The following is a 19,058-nucleotide window of genomic DNA, read 5'->3' on the forward strand; positions in this document are numbered from 1 at the left end:
TATTTGGGGAATTTCTATTAACCAGAACTCCTGTGCTTCTCCAGCACAATGCCAAATGAGTTTTATAATGATTATCTTGACACATTGAAGGATCCTGAAATTCATTCTCAACCACAAAAGAAAGACTAAATCTAGGGCAGAGTGTCTGTCTTCTTAAATGATGGTAGAGGGAGATAAAGGTCATCTCATTTCATCTTTGAGGGTTCTTTACATGTAACCAGCCCATGCTCTCAGAGGGCAAAGTCTACACTCAAGCTTCCTGGATAATTATGATATAATGTGCTATGAATTTACTTCTCAGCACCAAATGAAATATGGAACAATTTGATAAGGATGACCTTATCCTTGTCAGAATCTTTTGGGCATTTAGGGACTGACGTTGAAGGATTAATTTAATAATTCCCTGATACAGACACATTTTAATAAAACGAGAACATCCTAGATCCTTTCTGCTCTTTGGATGCTGAGAGATTAAGGACCGAGACCACTCAATTCCACTGTCCCAAGACAAGTCACCTCTGCTACGCCTGATAGTCTTTTTTTTTTTTTCCCCAATGCACCCACAGATTGTTTAGCTATCCTGGATGCTGCCTTCTGCCAACCCCCCCCCCCCCCCCCAACCTCCAAAGCTTCTTGGAGCCCTTGGTCTAGGCTAGAGAAGCCCTGAGTCTGGCCCTCCCTCCCCTCATTTCTTCCCCCCTCCTTCCTAGACGCCCGTATCCTCCCTCTGCTCCCCCATTGACTGCAGCTTCGCGATGCCCGCAGCGGGGTCCTGACCGCGCTGGAGGACGCCTGGGCTGTTGGGCGCTCTCTCTACAGCGCAGGCTCCGCTTCTGGGAGCAGGCGCGTCAGCTGCAGCTGGGATCGGGCCATCAGGGGGAGAACTGCCCCCTTGGCTAGGCTCGCAGCCCAGCACCGACCCCGGACAGCATCTGACTCCACTGGCCGTGCACTGACCGCCCAGCTTGCTTGCTCCCCGCTTTCGGCGCGGTGGGCTGTCAGGGGCTAGGGTCGACTTGGGGGTAAGTATCAAGGGTTATGTTGCAAACAGGGGACTGGGGGGTGGGGAGGGAGAGAGAGACAGTTTGCTTGGGCCGAGGACGCCTGCGAGCTAGTTGGGTTTTAGGAACCGGGCTAAATAAACCCAGGGAAGACTAGGGCAAGAAAGGGGGTAAGCTAATTTAGGAGGAAGCAGGGACTGAGGTGTAGGGGTACAGAGAAGAGAGAGGCAATGGGGCATTAGAGCCTGCGGCGAAGAGACACTGCATCTCTCTCACCTTCAGTACCCTGGTGTGCTATGCCCAGGAATGATGATTGAGAAAGGCTGGGCGCATTTGGGGATGGAAAAGAGGACAGAGACTGGGAAATTGGAGCTTAGGGGGTTCCAGCAGCAATCTTTCTCTCATTAAGCCCCAGCAGACATCATTGCTGGTTTTGGAAATGTTAGGGGTTGATAAATGAAGGAAGAAAGACAGCTTCCATTTCAACCTGCTGCTCTTAGGGAGGACCTACTACCCCCCCCCCCCCCCCCGCACCCTTCTTCCCCCTACCTCCTACCCCCCACCCCTGGAATCAAGGTGAAGGAAGGATCTACTGCTGTGGGTGAGGGTGTCTGAGAATGAATGTGACTCTTCTAGAATGGGGGAAGGGAGTCATTGGTGCCATGGTTGGCAACTGAGACTTTCCTGCAGTTGTCATGATAAACCATGCCTATTTTAAAAGAAGCAAAGAAAATGGGCCTACTGGATTTCTCCTTGGGGAGTAGGCAAGGAAATGGCCTAGTACTAAAGAAGACCATTTAAAATATTTTTTGAAGGCCCACGGAAGTCTATAAGGCAGATGGAAAAATACAGTAGTATTAAGGAAACTGGAATGATGCTTCTTTCACCCTTGGGTAGACAGTGAGGAAGCTTTATGGTATTGATGAGTAAAAGATGCAGAAACAGGACACTCTCTTGATCTTTATGGGGGAAAATGTGATCCTAGTCTGCAGTATGAGAAATATTGAGTGTGATCAAGCATGTGACCCAGAATGTTTGCTGTTTCACTGTCTGCTTTAATGTTGTTACCTGTGACTGTATGACCAATCTTTATATGATTCATTTTAGTACTCTATGGTAAAGCCATCTCCAGCTAATATCTGCCTTGGGAAAAGCCTTGGGAAAAGGAAAACAACCTCTTTCTGGGTTTAACACTTTATTGATCCAGTGGTTAACAAAGTGACTGACACATAGTAGGCATTTAAATGTTGATTGATTGATTGATATTGATTTTACATAGAATATTGAGTAGAAGAATAGTTTGAAATGATCTCAATAATGATTTTTTTCTTTTAGTTTTACTGATATTTGTTAGAATTTTAAAATTGAAATTAATAAAATTACTTACACATTTGGTAATTGCTTTTCCATTATGGGTCCTTATGAATTCCCTTCATCATATTTTTTTTCTCAATATAACAAGAGCTTAAATAGGTTGAAGATGAACATGTGGTAGTTAAACTCAGATTTTAACTGAAGAGGTTTGAGCTCTAAAGATTTGAGAAGATAATACACAGGCCCATTTGGTAAAAATAAGGTACACTGCAATAGAAATTCAAGTATTTGCTATTAACTTCACAAATGTAAAAAAATATATTTTTTTTCTTTTGTAGATCTTTCTGGACTTTATTCAAGATGAAGTTCTTTTGGGGGATTCTTTTTCTTCTCTTGTTCTTCTTGTGGGTTGAAGAAGCCTATTCTAAGGAGAAGTCTTCCAAGAAAGGGAAGGGGAAAAAGAAGCAGTATCTGTGCCCATCGTATGTTCTTTATATTTTTATATGCAGAAAGAAGCTGATTTATTTTTTTAATCTCTAAAGTGAGCATATTGTAAACATGAAGGCTAATGTTTCCCATTAGTAGTTTTACATGTTACTCTTATATTTAGAGGAAGGTAAGGTGAGGAGATAGTTAATTGGGGTGGTTAGCTTATATTGTTTAAAAAAACCTATAAATTTAAGTCCCTGATCTTATGAAATTTTAAAATTTCTCCTAAGGGAGTGAAAAACAAATTAAGCCATCATATCATCCTCACTTTGAATGGAAGGTTTTCATGGTTTTTTGAGCACCATGTTTCTTAAGAATATACTAGAAAAAAGTCTGATGAAGTTGACTGGCATATCTGCATGTGCCTAGCTAATCAACTATACGTACATACATATATATTTACACACACAAATGTGTGTGGTTATATGTGTGTGTGTGTAATAAGTATCTACCTAAGCAATAAAACATACATGGATACCTATTCACAATTTAAATGAATATGATGTTATTTGGAGAAACAAGCACTGAAAAATCAGTAAATGAAGGAGGTTTTTTTTAAGATCATTGAAAATCAATAAATCTAAAATGCCAGATGAGTGAGGCATTGGTTTCTGTTCCAGTGTTTATTTTTTTTAAATTGAAAATGATGCTCATTACTAGTGAATATCAATGGATAACAGTTGCCTGAAGGACCTTTGCTAAAAAATTGACTTGCATGTAAGGGAAATAAAGATCTACTAGCATAGACAAAGGTGTTCCATAGGTTGCTCTGTAATGTATATAATAAAACTGGTATGCTAATTCAATTTTTATTAAAGATTCACATTATTACCAACTATGAATTTAAATTATTCTATACTTTAGTCATCAGTATTATACTGTTTCATTGTCATCATTTATTGAAAATGTAGATCATTATTACTTTGAAGTTCTATAAGAGATATTAAAGTGTTCTATGTGAGAAATACTTCTTTTTGAAGGCAAAAAATATCAGGGCTAGATCTAGAATATGCATATATAAATATATGTATATATACATACATATACAAGGTAAATATATATCAAGAGAGAGACATGCACACACGCACAGACAGACAGAATGTGTAAAACTTTTGCAATGATTTCACTTACATTGTGTTGTGGGAAAAAAACAGTGCTAGGTACACTTCCATATATATAATAGGGACATATATATATATATATACATATAATTTTATGCATAAAATGGAATATTTTACTAATGAATAGCAAAAGATAATGGATAACATAATTCATATGTTACTGTCAAACTCCTAAAGTTGAGTGCTTATTTATCAGTAGATGAATTCCTATGTCTTTCAGTGGTATGCCATATGTTCAGGAAGTGCTCTCTATCTGCAAATCACATTGCCTTCCTCTGCAGTTCAGGTCAACAGGTCACAAGCATTTATTTGAATCCCTATAGTGAAATATCAGATTTTGAGATACAAAGGCAAAAAAAATAAAAATAAAATGTTCCTTCCCTTCAAGAAGAACACATTTAAGGGAGTAGATAACATTACACAGATGAGTAAAATACAAGATAATTTGAGGAGGTGTAGAACATTAATGAGGACATTCAGGAGTATCATAGGAGGTGGCAGCTAGATTGAGCCAAGAAGGAAGTGGGAATGAATAAAAAAGTAGAATGAAAAGTTTGCAGAATTTTTTAGAACAGAATAGTATAAAAGATTATAGGACACTAATAAATTATATACTCTCCATGTTCTTAGTTTCAGACCTTATTTGTATAGGGTATAAAGCAGTTTCCTCTTTATTTAGAATTTTTGGAACTTTTGATCCTTTGGTTATTTTAATTTTATCATCAGGTATATTTGTACCATTAAGGGAGAAAACTAATTAACTTCTATTGTTGTATGCACTTACATTGTTTATTCCTCCAAAGTGGCTATCCCCTGAAAAGACATTTGAATTATTCAAGAAAATATTCAAAATAAATGTTCAAGATAAATATTTAAAATAATATGAAGTTATTATTTGATGGTGTTGTTATCAATGTATATGTTAATGATTCTTTTCATTTGATGGTAACTCATTTGCAAGTGGTCAGCTTTCAGTATATTGTCCTAGTACGTTTTTTTCATCAAACTTTATAAATCTGTGATGGCCCTATAAAGGCTTAAAACAACCATTTATGTGTTTGGAGGATTTTTGTTTTTTGACATGTATATATTTGTTATCCAAGTAAATAGTTACATAACTGATTAGGAATCATGCCATATTCAAAAATGCTGTCTCATTTCAGAACAAAACTGCCAAATTGCTTTATATCATATCAAAGGCAATTATATAACCTAAGGAAATATAGCATTCCTTGAGCATGAGTTTACAATTAAATTGAGTAAATATGGAATGAAATAATGTGATACCTCTTTTGGTAAATAGGAAATTTGAAATTCTGACATTGATTGACGAACTCTGTTTAAGTAGACCTGTATGACAAACAATTTTTGTTGCCTCTGAGATGCTGATATCATTTGAGTATGTTGCCAAAAATTTCATTTGAAGAATTATTCACCTTAAAAACTTAATGGCTATAAAACTGTCTAGTGTTAAACCTGTGAAAACCTATTCTATAATTTGTTTAACAAAATTGATATTTTATAGGCTGGAATCATTTTTTTCCATTGACCACAGTGTTAAAGGAGTCTCTGATTTCATTTAATTGAACTTTGTGTTGAATTTTAAGGACTCTTACCGTCTTAGGTTCTGACATCTGACATTTGACATTTTGTTGCTCTGAATTACAAAATAAGGTTATTTGATGTTATACCACATGTCATACTACTCTTCTAGGTTCTCTGGTTACTTTTGCTAACCTCTAACTAAATGACATTTTCTTCAATTATGAATGGAGGTAACAGATATTATGCTATGTCCAAGGGGTTTTACCAGATTGACAAAGGGATACAGATCACACACACACACACATTAAGAACTTAGTTAATGTAGGAGACAGAGAGTGTATTTGATTTGTATGTGCCTTTAGAGAATAATATTAACATGTTGTAATAGTTTGATAGGATTAAATATTTATTTTTTTCAAGGGAAGGGAAGTGTTTGAATCTGAGATTTTATTGGTGGAAAATTCTTAGTGAGGAAACTCACCCTACCAATGCAGAACATCAACTGCTCTAAGACAATTGCCTAAGGCAATGAGGAGTTACATGATTTCCCCAGTTTAATACAGTAACTATGTGTCAGGCAGAACTTAAAACCCAGGTATTCCAGATTCCAGGACTGGATTTCTATTCCCTATACATTGTTACCTGTCAATTTCCTAAATAGTGTAATAAATAGATAATTTGATATTGATGTAAAGACATTAAAATAGTATATCCAGTGAGACATTTTATATATTTTGGTGAATGGGAATAAGCTAGAAGCCTTTTCAGTGAGGTCAAAGGTGAAGCAAGGATGGCAATTATCATCATTTTATATTGTTCTTGAAATGCAAGCTTTAGCAATATAAGAAGAAAAAGAAATTAAAGGAATTAAAGTAAGCTACGAGGAACTAAATTATCATTTTTACAGGTGATATAGTGTTATACATAGAGAATTTTAAAGAATAAATTAATAACTAGTTGAAATAATTATAACTTTAGCAAAGTTGCAGGATACAAAATTAATCCTTATACATCACCAGTTTCTATATATTAGCAACTAAGCTCATCAGTGAATGATAGAAAGAAAAATTCTATTTAAAATAACCCTAGACAATATCTGTGAGTATTTACCAAGACAAATACAAGAATTGGATGAATACAATTAAAAACTTTTTCACACAAATAAAGTCTGATCCAGACTTTGGGTGAACTGCTAAGACCACTGATTTCATGGTATTGGTAAAGAAAAATACAACAAATATATTTTTAAAATTTTATCTTGATTATTTTTTATAAAAGCATCAAACTAGAAAGAAGATATTAAAAGGCCTGCACAAAAATTGTGTTATCAAAATTCAAGCCTGTAATAATAATGTTTGTATTGTGGTAAGCCACATATATACCAAATTCTTCCTTTTTTTAAAGACATATACATAATTCTATTGATGTAAGAGAAGAAAACATTTTTTCAATATTTTATTTTTGATCTTTTATACTTGATGCTTACAACAAACTTGAATATTTGTCAAAACATATTCCCATTTAACAGATGGGACTCTGAAATTATTTGCCTTAACCAAGCACAAAATATTTACAAGGTTAAAAGACAGTGAATGCTAAGACATTGGGTTTTTTTTTTTTTGGTATTTATTACAAACTTAAGATAGCAATGGAAAAAGCTCAGGTTTAAAAATATTAAAGGTTAAAAAAAGCCTGTTAATGGTGGTAGTCCTCCTAAGGATAGAATGGTTAATATAATGATAATTATTATAGGGGTAGATTTATTTCATAAGGCTGATAATGAGTTAATTTTGGTTGTTGATGAGTAATTTAGTATAATAAATATGGTAATAGTTGTAGTAAAATAAATTATTAGACTCAGAAGTGTAAGTGTAGGGTAAATTATAATAATAATAGGCATAATAGCTATTCAAAAAATCTAAGAATACTGGATAAAAATCTTAGCCTTATTCGATTGATGAATAAGGCTAAGATTTTTATCCAGTATTCTTAGATTTTTTGAATAGCTATTTTTTTTGGTAAATTTCACTTAGAAAAAGAAGAAGAGGGGGCTTCTGGGTGGCACAGTGGATTGAGAGTCAGGCTCAGAGATGGGAGGTCCTGGGTTCAAATTTGGCCTTAGACATTTCCTAGCTGTATGACCCTGGGCAAGTCACTTAACCCCCATTGCCTAGCCCTTACCACTCTTTTGCCTTGGAACCAATACCCAGTATTGATTCTAAGATGGAAGGTAAGGGTTTTATAAAAAAAAATGAAGAAGACAAAATATAGCTGGGTTCATAAAAACAAGTATTCATTCAAACTTCTTTACATGATACTGCAAGCCCAGTGAGTGTGCCAGAATTATCTCTGTAGTATTCAGATATAATCCCAATGAATGAGTTTTGGAACTATAAAATATATTCTTGCTTCAGTGAAACACACTATAACACTTCAAATTTTATTCCATATATGTGACTATGGAATATTATCTCCAGCTTGGCAAATCCTCTTTTATCCAATTATGGAATAACTCTAGCTTTAGTACTGTATTTGTCCAAACTTTTAATTGCATTTCTTGAGCTTGGGGAAGAATAAGATGTGTCTTGACACTTATATTTTTAATCTCCTAAAATTACAACTGATGAAGAGTTTTCCAAATTAATTTTTATTTATTATTATAAAGTTTTTCATTTTAATCCCTGGAGGATTTCTCATAACCTTAGTAGTTTGAAAAGCAGGAGAAAACATGTTATATTTCTGGTCTTTTTCAGTTTATTTTCATTATATTTTTCCCAATTGCTGATAGATACAATTTTAAATAATAATTTTCTGACATTTTGCCATCTGTGTTCCCTTTCTCACTCCTTCACCTCTCCTCTCCCTGAGATGGTAATATAATATAGGTTATATGTGTGCTATCATGCAATATATATTTTGATATCTTGTGAAAGAAGACATATCTTTAATATGAGAAAAAACTCATGAAGGAGATTCTGTGAAAATTGATTTGCTTAAATCTGCATTCAGATTCCTTCAGTTCTTTCTATGGTGATGAATGGCCTTTTTCATCATGAGTCCTTTTAAGTTGCTCTGGAGCCTTGCACTTATGATAATAGTTAATGCACGGTTGATTGTTATATATTATTGCTGTTACTTTGTACAATGTTCTCCTGGCTCTTCTCACTTCATTTTGCATCACTTCATATGCAGGATCTTTTTGTGATTATCCTGTTCTCTAGTCTTTTTTAATAGTATTAATAACTTCTGTCCTTGTAGACCTTCAAGCTTTACAAAATTATTTCTTTAACCCATGAAATACTTAATTCAAATATTATTTGGTATATTTTTTCCCATTAGAAAACTGAGAGGCAGACAGACTCTCTCAGTTCACATGAATTTCTTTCTTCAAAAACTTTTAGTGATATTCTCCTTCATCTGCTTTTCCCCCACTATCCTAACTGATGTTCACTATCTAATGTCCAAAGTGATTTAAGGATCTCTTCAGCTGTATTACTATATATCTTGTTGCTCAGTCATTTTAGTTGTTTTTGACTCTGTGACCCCACTTGGGGTTTCCTGGCAAGATACTGGAATGGTTTGCCAGTTATTTCTCCAGCTCATTTTACAGATGAGGAAACTGTGGTAAATAGGATCATGCAACTTTCTCAGAGTCACACTGCTAGTAAGTATCTGATATCAGCTTTGAACCTATGATCAACTGAAACTGACTACTTACTTTTCTTGGACAACTATATATTTTTTTTATGCTTTTACTTGTAATGTTTTCTCCTGTCCATTTTTACCTTTTGAAACTATACATTTTGTCAAACCCATTTCAAATGCAAGGAACTAACCCCACGTTTGTGTCTCCCCTCTTTCCTTTGTCCCTAAGACAGAACTTCTTTGGTGATTGTGGCTTTCTACTTACATAGGACTTTGTACCTGTGGTGGATTATTAACAACTTTCTATATAGACTTTACGTCATGTGTGTGTGTGTGTGTGTGTGTGTGTGTGTACACATACACAGAGTACCATGTCCTTTTTAATCTTTATAGCATCATCAATATAATATCTTATCTTTTGTATGCATATGATGAATGTTGATTAAATTAAAAGTAGCAATGGTTGAGCAATATCATATAGAGGTAATTCTAGTACTTTATATCATTTGCAAAAAGTTGGGAGGAAACAAAAATCAAAAGATCATAGTAAAAAAAAAAAAGAAGAAATCATTTATAAAGTCTCTTGGCTCAACATAAAAAAACAATTTCCCCCAGTCAAATAATCCAAATATTATCACTTTTAATGTGAAATATTGTAGAGATGAATTTTAAATCCTGATGCATTTTGCATAGCTATGTAAAATGTATACCACTTCATTTATACTACAATCTCATGTGAAATAGTTATCAGCTACTTTCTACCTAGATGTAATACAGAGGGATACTGTGAGAGGAAGTTTCCTACAAAAGAATTGATATTTAACTCTGATAAGGCAGTATGTTACTTCTTAGAGATATATCATAACTTGGTTAAAAGAGAATTGAACTTGGGTTCCAGTTGATACATTTGTGATTTTATTATTATACACAAGTCATTTATTGATGCAGAGCTTGTTTTCTTGTTTGTAAAATTATTTTACTATATCTTTACAAAAATTTAATCATTTTAATTAAAATTTAATATTTTAATATTCTCTATAGAATGGTTTTGAGGAAGGACACTATAAATTCTAAAGTATAAAATAAGTGAGTTTTTATTATTCCTAGGGAAAACTGTATTGCATGGTTATATCTAGAAAGAACCTTAAAGATCATCTCATTCAACCATCTCAATTTACAGTGAAAAATTGAGGTTTTTAGAAGTAAAATGACTTGCCCCAAATCACACAGATGGGACTTAAAAAAAACGTACTATTAGATTCCAACTCTAGTTCTCTGCCTTTTGTTCCAAGCTATATAAACTTATGCTAACTTAATGAAACAAGCTTTTTACCATTGAGTCAAAATATAGAAGATATAATATATAATACCTATTATTTTGCTTTACCTAGAGGCAGCTAGGGAGCACCAAAGTGTACAAAGTATTGGGCCTGGAGTCTGGAAGACCTAAGTTCAAATGTAACCTCTGATTCTTAATAGCTGTGTGACCCTAACGAAGTCATTTAACCTCTGATTGTCTCAGGTCCACATCTGTAAAATGGGGATAATAACACAATTCACTGGGTGGTTATGGGGATCAAATTAGGTAATATTTTATTTTTAAATCTTTACCTTCTGTCTTAAAATTCATACAAGTATCAGTTCTAAGGCAGAAGAGTGATAAGGACTAAACAATTGCAATTAAATGACTTTCCCAGGGTCAGCTAGGAAGTATCCGAGTCCAAATTTGAACCCAGGTTCTCCAAATTCCAGGTTACAAATTCTTTGTATCCACTGAGAGACTTAGATGCCTTGAGATAATATTTTTAAAAGCACCTAGCATAATACCTTGTAAAAAGTTGAGGAGAAACATTAGAAAATATCAAAAAAGCATAGTAAAAATAGTAGACATTATGTAAATACTTATTTCCCTCCATTCTTCTTCCTCCAACTTTTGGAGGGATTGAGGGCTCATGACCTGAAGTCTGGTCCAAACAGTGGATCAGTGGAATAGACTTGGGGTAAGTGACCTCAGCAAGACAGTCTATGACAAACCCAAAGACCCCAGACAGTGTGGGAGAGATTAGGTTTGGATCAACACCTTACACCCTACACCAAGATAAACTCAGAATGGGTGAATGACTTGCACATAAAGAAGGAATCTATAAGTAAATTAGGTGAATCCAGAATAGTATACATGTCAGACCTGTGGGAAGGGAAAGACTTTAAAACCACGCAAGACATAGAAAGAGTCACAAAAGGTAAAATAAACAATTTTGATTACATCAAATTAAAAAGGTTTTGTACAAAAAATCCAACGTGATCAAAATGAGAAGGGAAGCAAGAAATTTGGAAAAAATCTTCATAACAAAAACCTCTGACAAAGGTCTATTTACTCAGATTTATAAAGAGCTAAATCAATTGTACAAAAAAAAAAATCAAGCCATTCTCCAATTGATAAATGGGCAAGGGACATGAACAGGCAGTTTTCAGCCAAAGAAATCAGTAGTATTAATAAGCACATGAAAAATTGCTCTAAATCTCTGATAATCAGAGAGATGCAAATCAAAAGAACTCTGAGGTATCACCTCACACCAGCCGATTGGCTAACAGGCCAGCAAAGGAAAGTAATGGATGCTGGAGGGGATGTGGCAAAGTTGGGACATTAATTCATTGCTGGTGGAGTTGTGACTTGATCCAACCATTCTGGAGGGCAATCTGGAACTATGCCCAAAGGGCGATAAAAGACTATCTGCATTTGATCCAGCCATAGCACTGCTGGGTTTGTGTCCCAAAGAGATAATAAGGAAAAAGACTTGTACAAGAACTTGTACATAGCTGCGCTCTTTGTGGTGGCCAAAAATTGGAAAATGAGGGGATGCCCTTCAATTGGAGAATGGCTGAACAGATTGTGGTATATGTTGGTGATGGAATACTATTGTGCTAAAAGGAATAAATAATAGCTTCTGGTCGGTTGTTGAAACCTTAGCTTGGAAATATTCAATCTTTTTTTGGTTATAGTCTATGCATGACATAAGATAACGTGGTGTCTTGAAATGTAAATAGGGGAAATAAGAAATGTTTGCATATTTAAGCCTTGGCTTTCTAGATTATTACATTGAAAACATTTATGAGGGGGAAAAGGATGAAGATGGGTAGGGGTAGGGCTTTTTGTTTTAACCTCTGCTTTAGAAATGGGCGCCATTCTTAATGTGACTTTGTCATAGATAGCAGCTAAAATAGAAAGCATGTTCAATGTATCATTTGTACCAGTTGTTTTGCCTATACACTAGAGGCAATGGTGTTTTCTTTTATTACAGTATTTTGACTGTAAATGACACAATTTTCTGTTATAAAGTAACAGAGGTACCTGACAAGCACATAGTATTCCTAAGATTTGTTATGGCTAATGTTCTATGCCAAGGTTCTAAAAGATTTGCTATAAAGTAGCAGCCTGCATTGGCATGAATTTAATTTTCTTTTCTTATCATCTGCTTAAAGTATTCAAGTACAGTGTGGACTAATCAAAGTATCAATAGCTTGTACTGTGAGGATGATAATTCATCCAAGTATTTGTCATTTTGTTGATGTGAGTATTCTTTTTATTGTCACAAATTACAACTTTTCAGCAAATGGTCTTGGGAGTTTCTATGGTTGACTATCACCCTACAGCAAAGGTTCTTCATCATTTTTATGTTATGAACCACTTCGACAGTTTGGTGAAACCTTTGAATCTTTCAAGGATAATGTTTTATTTAAATGGACAAAATAAGATCCATTTGATTCCCAATTATATTGAAATAACAAATCCAGTTATATTTAATAAGATGTATGTATTCATGCATGTATGTATGTATGTATGTATGTATCTATCTATCTATCTATCTATTATATATATATATATATATATATTTTTTTTTTTTTTTTTTAAGTCCAAAGATTTCAAATTAAGGACCTCTGTCCTGTAGCTAATCTGGTTAACTGTTTCAAACCTAGTTATCTAATCCTTGGGCAGTTAGTCATCATCTGACCTTGCATACATATTCAAAGCTTTTCTAGCCTGGTTACAACAGTCAGTGTTTCCATTGTACTGGCTTGGCTTTCAGGAAGCTAATATTACCTCTAGAAAAGGCAATTGTGATTAAGATAAAATTAATTTGTTCTTTTAACCTTGAGCCTCTTATAATTTCTCTTTCAGTTTTATCTTTTTTATCCTTCTCTGGAGTCTTATTTTTAAGTGCCTAATTTTCTGTTCATCTTTGGTCTTTTCTTTCTACATGATTGAAAGTGTTCTATTTCATTAAATATCTACTTTTTACCTTGAAAGATTATATTCAGTTTTGCTGTGTAGGTTGTTCTTGATTCTTGATTCTTTGCTTTCTGGAATATCATATTTTAAGCCCTCTAGCCCTTTAATGTGGTAGATGCTAAATCTTGTCAGAGTCCCATGACATTTAATTGATTTCTTTCTGTCTGTGTGAGATATTTTCTTTTTGACCTGGGAGTGATGGAATTTGACTATGATATACCTGGGAGTTTTTGTTTTGTGATATCTTTCAGGTAATCAGTCGATTCTTTCAATATCTATTTACCCTCTGGTTCAAGTATATTGGGGAAGTTTTTTTGGATAATTTCTTAAAATATGATTTCTAGGATCTTTCTTTGATCATAGTTTTCAAATAGCCCAATAATTCTTAAATTGTTTCTCCCCTATCTATTTCCAGATCAATTGTATTTCCAATGAGACATTTTACATTTTCTTATCTTTTATTTTGTTGACTTTGTTTTATTGTTTCTCTTCAGTGATCTTTTATACCTCTTTTACTATTTGGCCAAATCAGTTTTTAAGGTGTTAACTTCTTTATAATTTCAGGTGCCCCCATTACCAATCTGCTAATTGTTTCAATAATCTTGTTTCTTTGCTCTCATGTCTTTACTCAATTTGCCTCTAAGAGTATTAATTGGTTTTAAAATCCATTTTTAACTCTACCAGGAATTCTTGGGCTTCTATTCAATACACATTTTTCTTTGAGACTTGGCTTGTGCTGTTTTGCATCTTTGACTTCTTCTAGTTTGTGCCTTGATTTTCCCTGTTATCACTGTAGATTTTTATGGTTAGGGTCTTTGTTGTTGTTTACTCATTTCATATTTTTTATTACTTTGAATTTAATATTAAAGTTGGGCTCTGTTTTTAGAGTTAGAAAGTTTTTGGTACTTCCATGATTATATGATCTGAGTAGAGGTGCACTGTTTTTCTGGTCTGCACTCTGGTTCTTCCTTAGAAAGGGCCCTTGCTCCCTAGAGATAGGAAACAATACTCCTCAAATTAATTTCTCCCTGTTGACAAAAGCAATCCTCTCTGTCTTTGAACTCTGATCAGGCAGTGGGTATAGGGAATGGAGTTGCTAAATAGTATCTGGTTCTTTTCCTATGAATCATCAGTAATCTTTTTCTGACTTCTAACCATTTCTGGAAGGAGAGCTCCCAAAACTGCTGCTACTTTTAGGGCTACTACCAAATGTAACCGCATGATTTCATGTTACATGTGAAGTCTAAATAATTCTAAAAAAGATGCAGAATTTCTACTTTTAACCAAATGAATTATTTGATATTTTGGGTGATGAAATGTAATTCTTACTCCATATAACTCTAACTTCCAATCTCTGGGTGGTGAAATATATTTCTTGCTATTTAAAATATATGCATTCAATTCAATTTAAATTAATGAGGTTATTAAGAATTTATTATGTGTAAGGCACCCTGCTAGGTTCTGGGAATACTAAGTTAAAAAAGAGTGTAGTCTCTGCCCATAGCAAGTTTAGAATAGAATGGACATATAATATATATATGTGTGTGTGTGTGTGTGTGTGTGTGTGTGTGTGCATGCATGCAACACACACACACACAGTGGTAGAAATTAGAATTAGTATAAAGTCCTTTAAGAAAATTTAGGGGTGTGTGAGTATGTGTGTGTGAGTATATGATATTTAGAGACCAGAGAAAGATTCAAGAAGTATGTGCTGAACTGAGACATAAATGACGATAAATTCTTTTGTTTAACTTTTATAAGTGAATCAAATTAATATCCCCAAATACATCATAGATTTTAGGGCAAGAAGAGAGTTATATTCTCTTATTTTACAGATTAGAAAACTGGGGTCCATCATAGTCTAGCAACTTGCCCAAATCACACAAGTAACAAGTGGCAGAGCTAGGATTTGAACCAAGCTACTCTGACTCTATCTCAGTTAGTGGTGCAGTGGATAAAGTGCCAGGCCTGGAATCAGAAAGACTGCTCTTTCTGAGTTCAATTATGATCTTAGACACTTACCCAGCTGTCTGACCCTAGGCAAGTCACTTAATCCTGTTTGCCTCTGTTTCCTCATCAGTAAAATGAGCTGGAGAAAGGAGATGCCAAACTACTTTTGTATCTGCCAAAAACTTCTTATTTGGGTCATGAAGATTTGGACATTACTAGAATGTCTGAACAATAAAAATAATTCTCACTCCAAATCTTGCATATTCTGTGGCAATGTATGTCACTGCTATGCTGGAGGCACTAATTCCTATAATGTAGCAAGATGGAGAGTAGAACTTGTAAAAGATCAGGAATTTTATTTTTAATTAAACTAACAAGATGTGCCATTTATTTCCCATAGCATTGATTTCTAGTAGAATGATTTTTAAATTAATTACTTCATAAAAATGATTCAAATCCATGCTCATCTAAATATCTAAATGAATGATATATGGAACCATATCTCAAGCATACTATTTAAGACAACAATAACATTTATTAAATTCAATTATTGAATATGTTTTGAAAGAAAAACATCTATCTGATCTTCATGTGCATTCTTGAAAAGACTCTTCACATTCCTGAGAATTTTGTATCACATGAAGCAAATGTTAATCTCAATAGTGAAGGTCTTTTGAGATTCTTTGTATTAAAATATACCTGTCAGTAAAACTAGTGGTATGCCAGGCATTTTAATCCAGCTGTCTTGCCACATTCTATAGTAAATGCCTTTGTGTTTTTATTTAAATCCTTTTGCCACTTTCCTTGAATACCTGCTCATAATTTGGTCTTAATTGAAATGGTATAGAAAATTTGTGTTTTTTAGTTAGCTAAGTGATTAATGATGCATTTTCAATAGATTACAGTTTACCATTGCTTTCAACAATCTAAAAGATATTACCTTAAAACAGTCTATTCTCCCTTTAAATTTTACCATACTGTTGACATAAAAGCCCATCTCTTAATTTTTGAAAAATAAAAATGTTTATTTTTAACATTAATTAAAAAAAATTGACTTCCAAATTCTCCTCACTCAAGGCCCTCCACTCACTGAAAAGGGAAGCAATGTATCAATTTTACATATGAAATCATGTAAAATTTATTTCCATATTAACCAAAAAGCTTTAATACCAACACTTTCTCAGTAATGATGTGTGGATATATAGATATAGTTTATAGTATATCATGTTTTTGGAAGGATCAAAATTTAAAGTAACTCAAAGGATTAAGAATGCTTTAGCATTTTACCAATGATGATCTGTTTACAAAACAAGAATAAAATGCATTATTTAACACACATGCATATATATGTACATATATACACATAGTAATAATGAAAGAGTAGGTGAACAGTAAAAATGTTATACTAATATCCCTGAAATATTAGAAATTAAATCAATGAATGCCCTTTAGGTAGTTGGGTAGATAGTCCTTGGAATATTTGAAAAAGAAGTTGAAAAGATGGAAAGAGCAGAAAGAATATTTAAATATTAATAGTGGGAATACCTATACTGATGAAATCATGGATTTATCAAAGGGCATGTTATAGTTAGCACATCTCAAATTATAGCCTTTTAAATAATGACATATTCAATTGATTTGATTTATTTAGGCACTTAAAACTCACTGCATTATCTGGGTTTCTTAAACATATTTGGTTATTACATAAAACATATATTATTCCTAAAGAATCACATTACTTAGAAATGACTTCTACATCATGCTCTTCCGTTAATAGATGTTATGTGGATATCTACCAGTTTGCATAGATATTCATTTTGGACCTGGTTTTCTAATATTGTTTTTAAATCTAAACTCAATTCAAATTCATCTCATGAGCAAAATGTATATGCTTTTTGTTCAAAAGTGTAAGAGTTAAAGCCTGAAGAGAGTGTTATAATAATAATATTTACAGTGTTTTTCATCTTCCATCTGATTTGATTTCCATAATCCCTATAAGGTGGGTGTTATTATTATTATCCTTTTATAGATGGGGAAACTAACATTGAGAAGAGTTAAATGCCTTGCTCAGGGTCACCCGTGTCCGAGGCAGCATGCAAATTCAATTCTTCCATCTAATTCTGTGATTCCCTACATGTTTCTCTTTCTCAATCTCCTTTCAGCAACAACAAGGAAAAAGACTAACTTAATACACTATTCACTGTATTCTATAACTTTTTACTGCTTAAGGTACCATTAAAGACATTTTTAGAATGAACTTGTAAATAGGATGAACAGGTCTAATCTAGCCCTCATTGTATACATGGTCAAACTGAGGCCTAGAGAGATTAAGTTGATTAACCAATTTCATATGTAGCAAGTGGTAAGTGTGGGATAGAAACCAATTTACTTTTATTCCAAATTCAGAACACTTTCCTTGCTACCACATCCTTCTCAATACTACTGTTAAGTGCTATTATTCCTTCTTTAACTATTTTCTGAATTGTGATGGATAAACAAGCTGATTCCCCACACACAAAGAATGTGAAAGATGAGCAAAGGAATTCCCAATCCAGAAGTGAAGCATAGAATGAATATTCCATTTGCCTGAGGCTTTCAGGAATTAATACTGAAGATACTCTTCTGAATCTGCCCAAGTGCTAAAGGTGAGTTAACTAGAAACTTCTTATTGAAATCATGGTTAGCTATTTGTGTTGATATGGAACCCTTAAGAAATTTATATATAAAACTCAATATAACACATTTACATATACTGATAACATACTTGCATTCTTTTTTTCTGTTCTTAGTATCTAAGAGAATCTAATGGCATTGGATCCCACATGCATTCTTAGTTCTAATTAACTGAAATGATTGTGGTGGCCAATCCAAGTACCATGTAAAGAAGGTAAATCATCATCAGTAACCAAAAATATCACAATCACAGGAATTATGTTAACTTGTAATGTCAATCAGTCAGATAATACTGTATGATCCTTTGCTTATCAAAGTTATCTCCTGGTCATTATTGCTAGATGAGGACAATTATACATTTAACTCTAAATAACTCAATAGACAAACACATATAGATGTATGATGGGATTCATATACATAGTTCATACATGTACCCACATATGAATGTATATGTAATTATATATTTATATATGTTTGCAAAAGAAGTGCAACTCAATAATTTTCATAGTGTGGAGAACTTCTAGTATGGAATCTCTCATTACTGATACAGATAGGCATTTTAATTGTACTTTCTAGTTTTAGAAAATTTCCTGAAGCACTAAGATTTTAAATGACTTCCCCATGATCACATAGTATGAGTCAGGATTTGAATTTACTTGTATGTCATCCCTCCAAGAGTTATCCTCTATATACTGTGTCATGTTGCCTCTTCAAAAAACAGATATCACCTAAATAATAAAAATTCCTATTTTAAGATTAACTTTTCTGGTTTACTATGTTTCTCTATTAAATTCTGGATATTTATAAGACATCTGTTAAAATAACAGAACACATTCAAGTCTAGTCTAAGGAGACTGAAAGCTTTTTTTTTTAATCTTAATTACATTTCCTTGAAGGACAGCAGTACTGCCACCATCATGCACCAAGGAGCATGATCCTGAGTATAGATATCTTTTGTTTTTGAAAGGTTGCTCTCTGCATGGCATTGGAAAGGGAAAAATCATCAAAGGCTTTTTTTTTTTAAGGGGAAAA

General features: G+C 33.6%; 1 protein-coding gene across 1 annotated transcript in view; it reads left to right on the forward strand.

Annotated features, from left to right (window-relative positions):
• Nucleotides 1-456: 456 nt before the first annotated feature.
• Nucleotides 457-19,058, forward strand: part of GLRB (glycine receptor beta) — a 104,247-nt gene continuing 85,645 nt past the window's right edge. The window contains exons 1-2 of the mRNA XM_007496194.3: nt 457-1,022; nt 2,654-2,797. Coding sequence (XP_007496256.1) covers nt 2,676-2,797 — 122 coding nt within the window. The 5' untranslated portion in view covers nt 457-1,022; nt 2,654-2,675. The remainder of the gene's footprint in view (nt 1,023-2,653; nt 2,798-19,058) is intronic.

Source organism: Monodelphis domestica, chromosome 6, assembly GCF_027887165.1.
Source record: "Monodelphis domestica isolate mMonDom1 chromosome 6, mMonDom1.pri, whole genome shotgun sequence".
In the NCBI taxonomy this organism is placed as follows: domain Eukaryota; kingdom Metazoa; phylum Chordata; class Mammalia; order Didelphimorphia; family Didelphidae; genus Monodelphis; species Monodelphis domestica.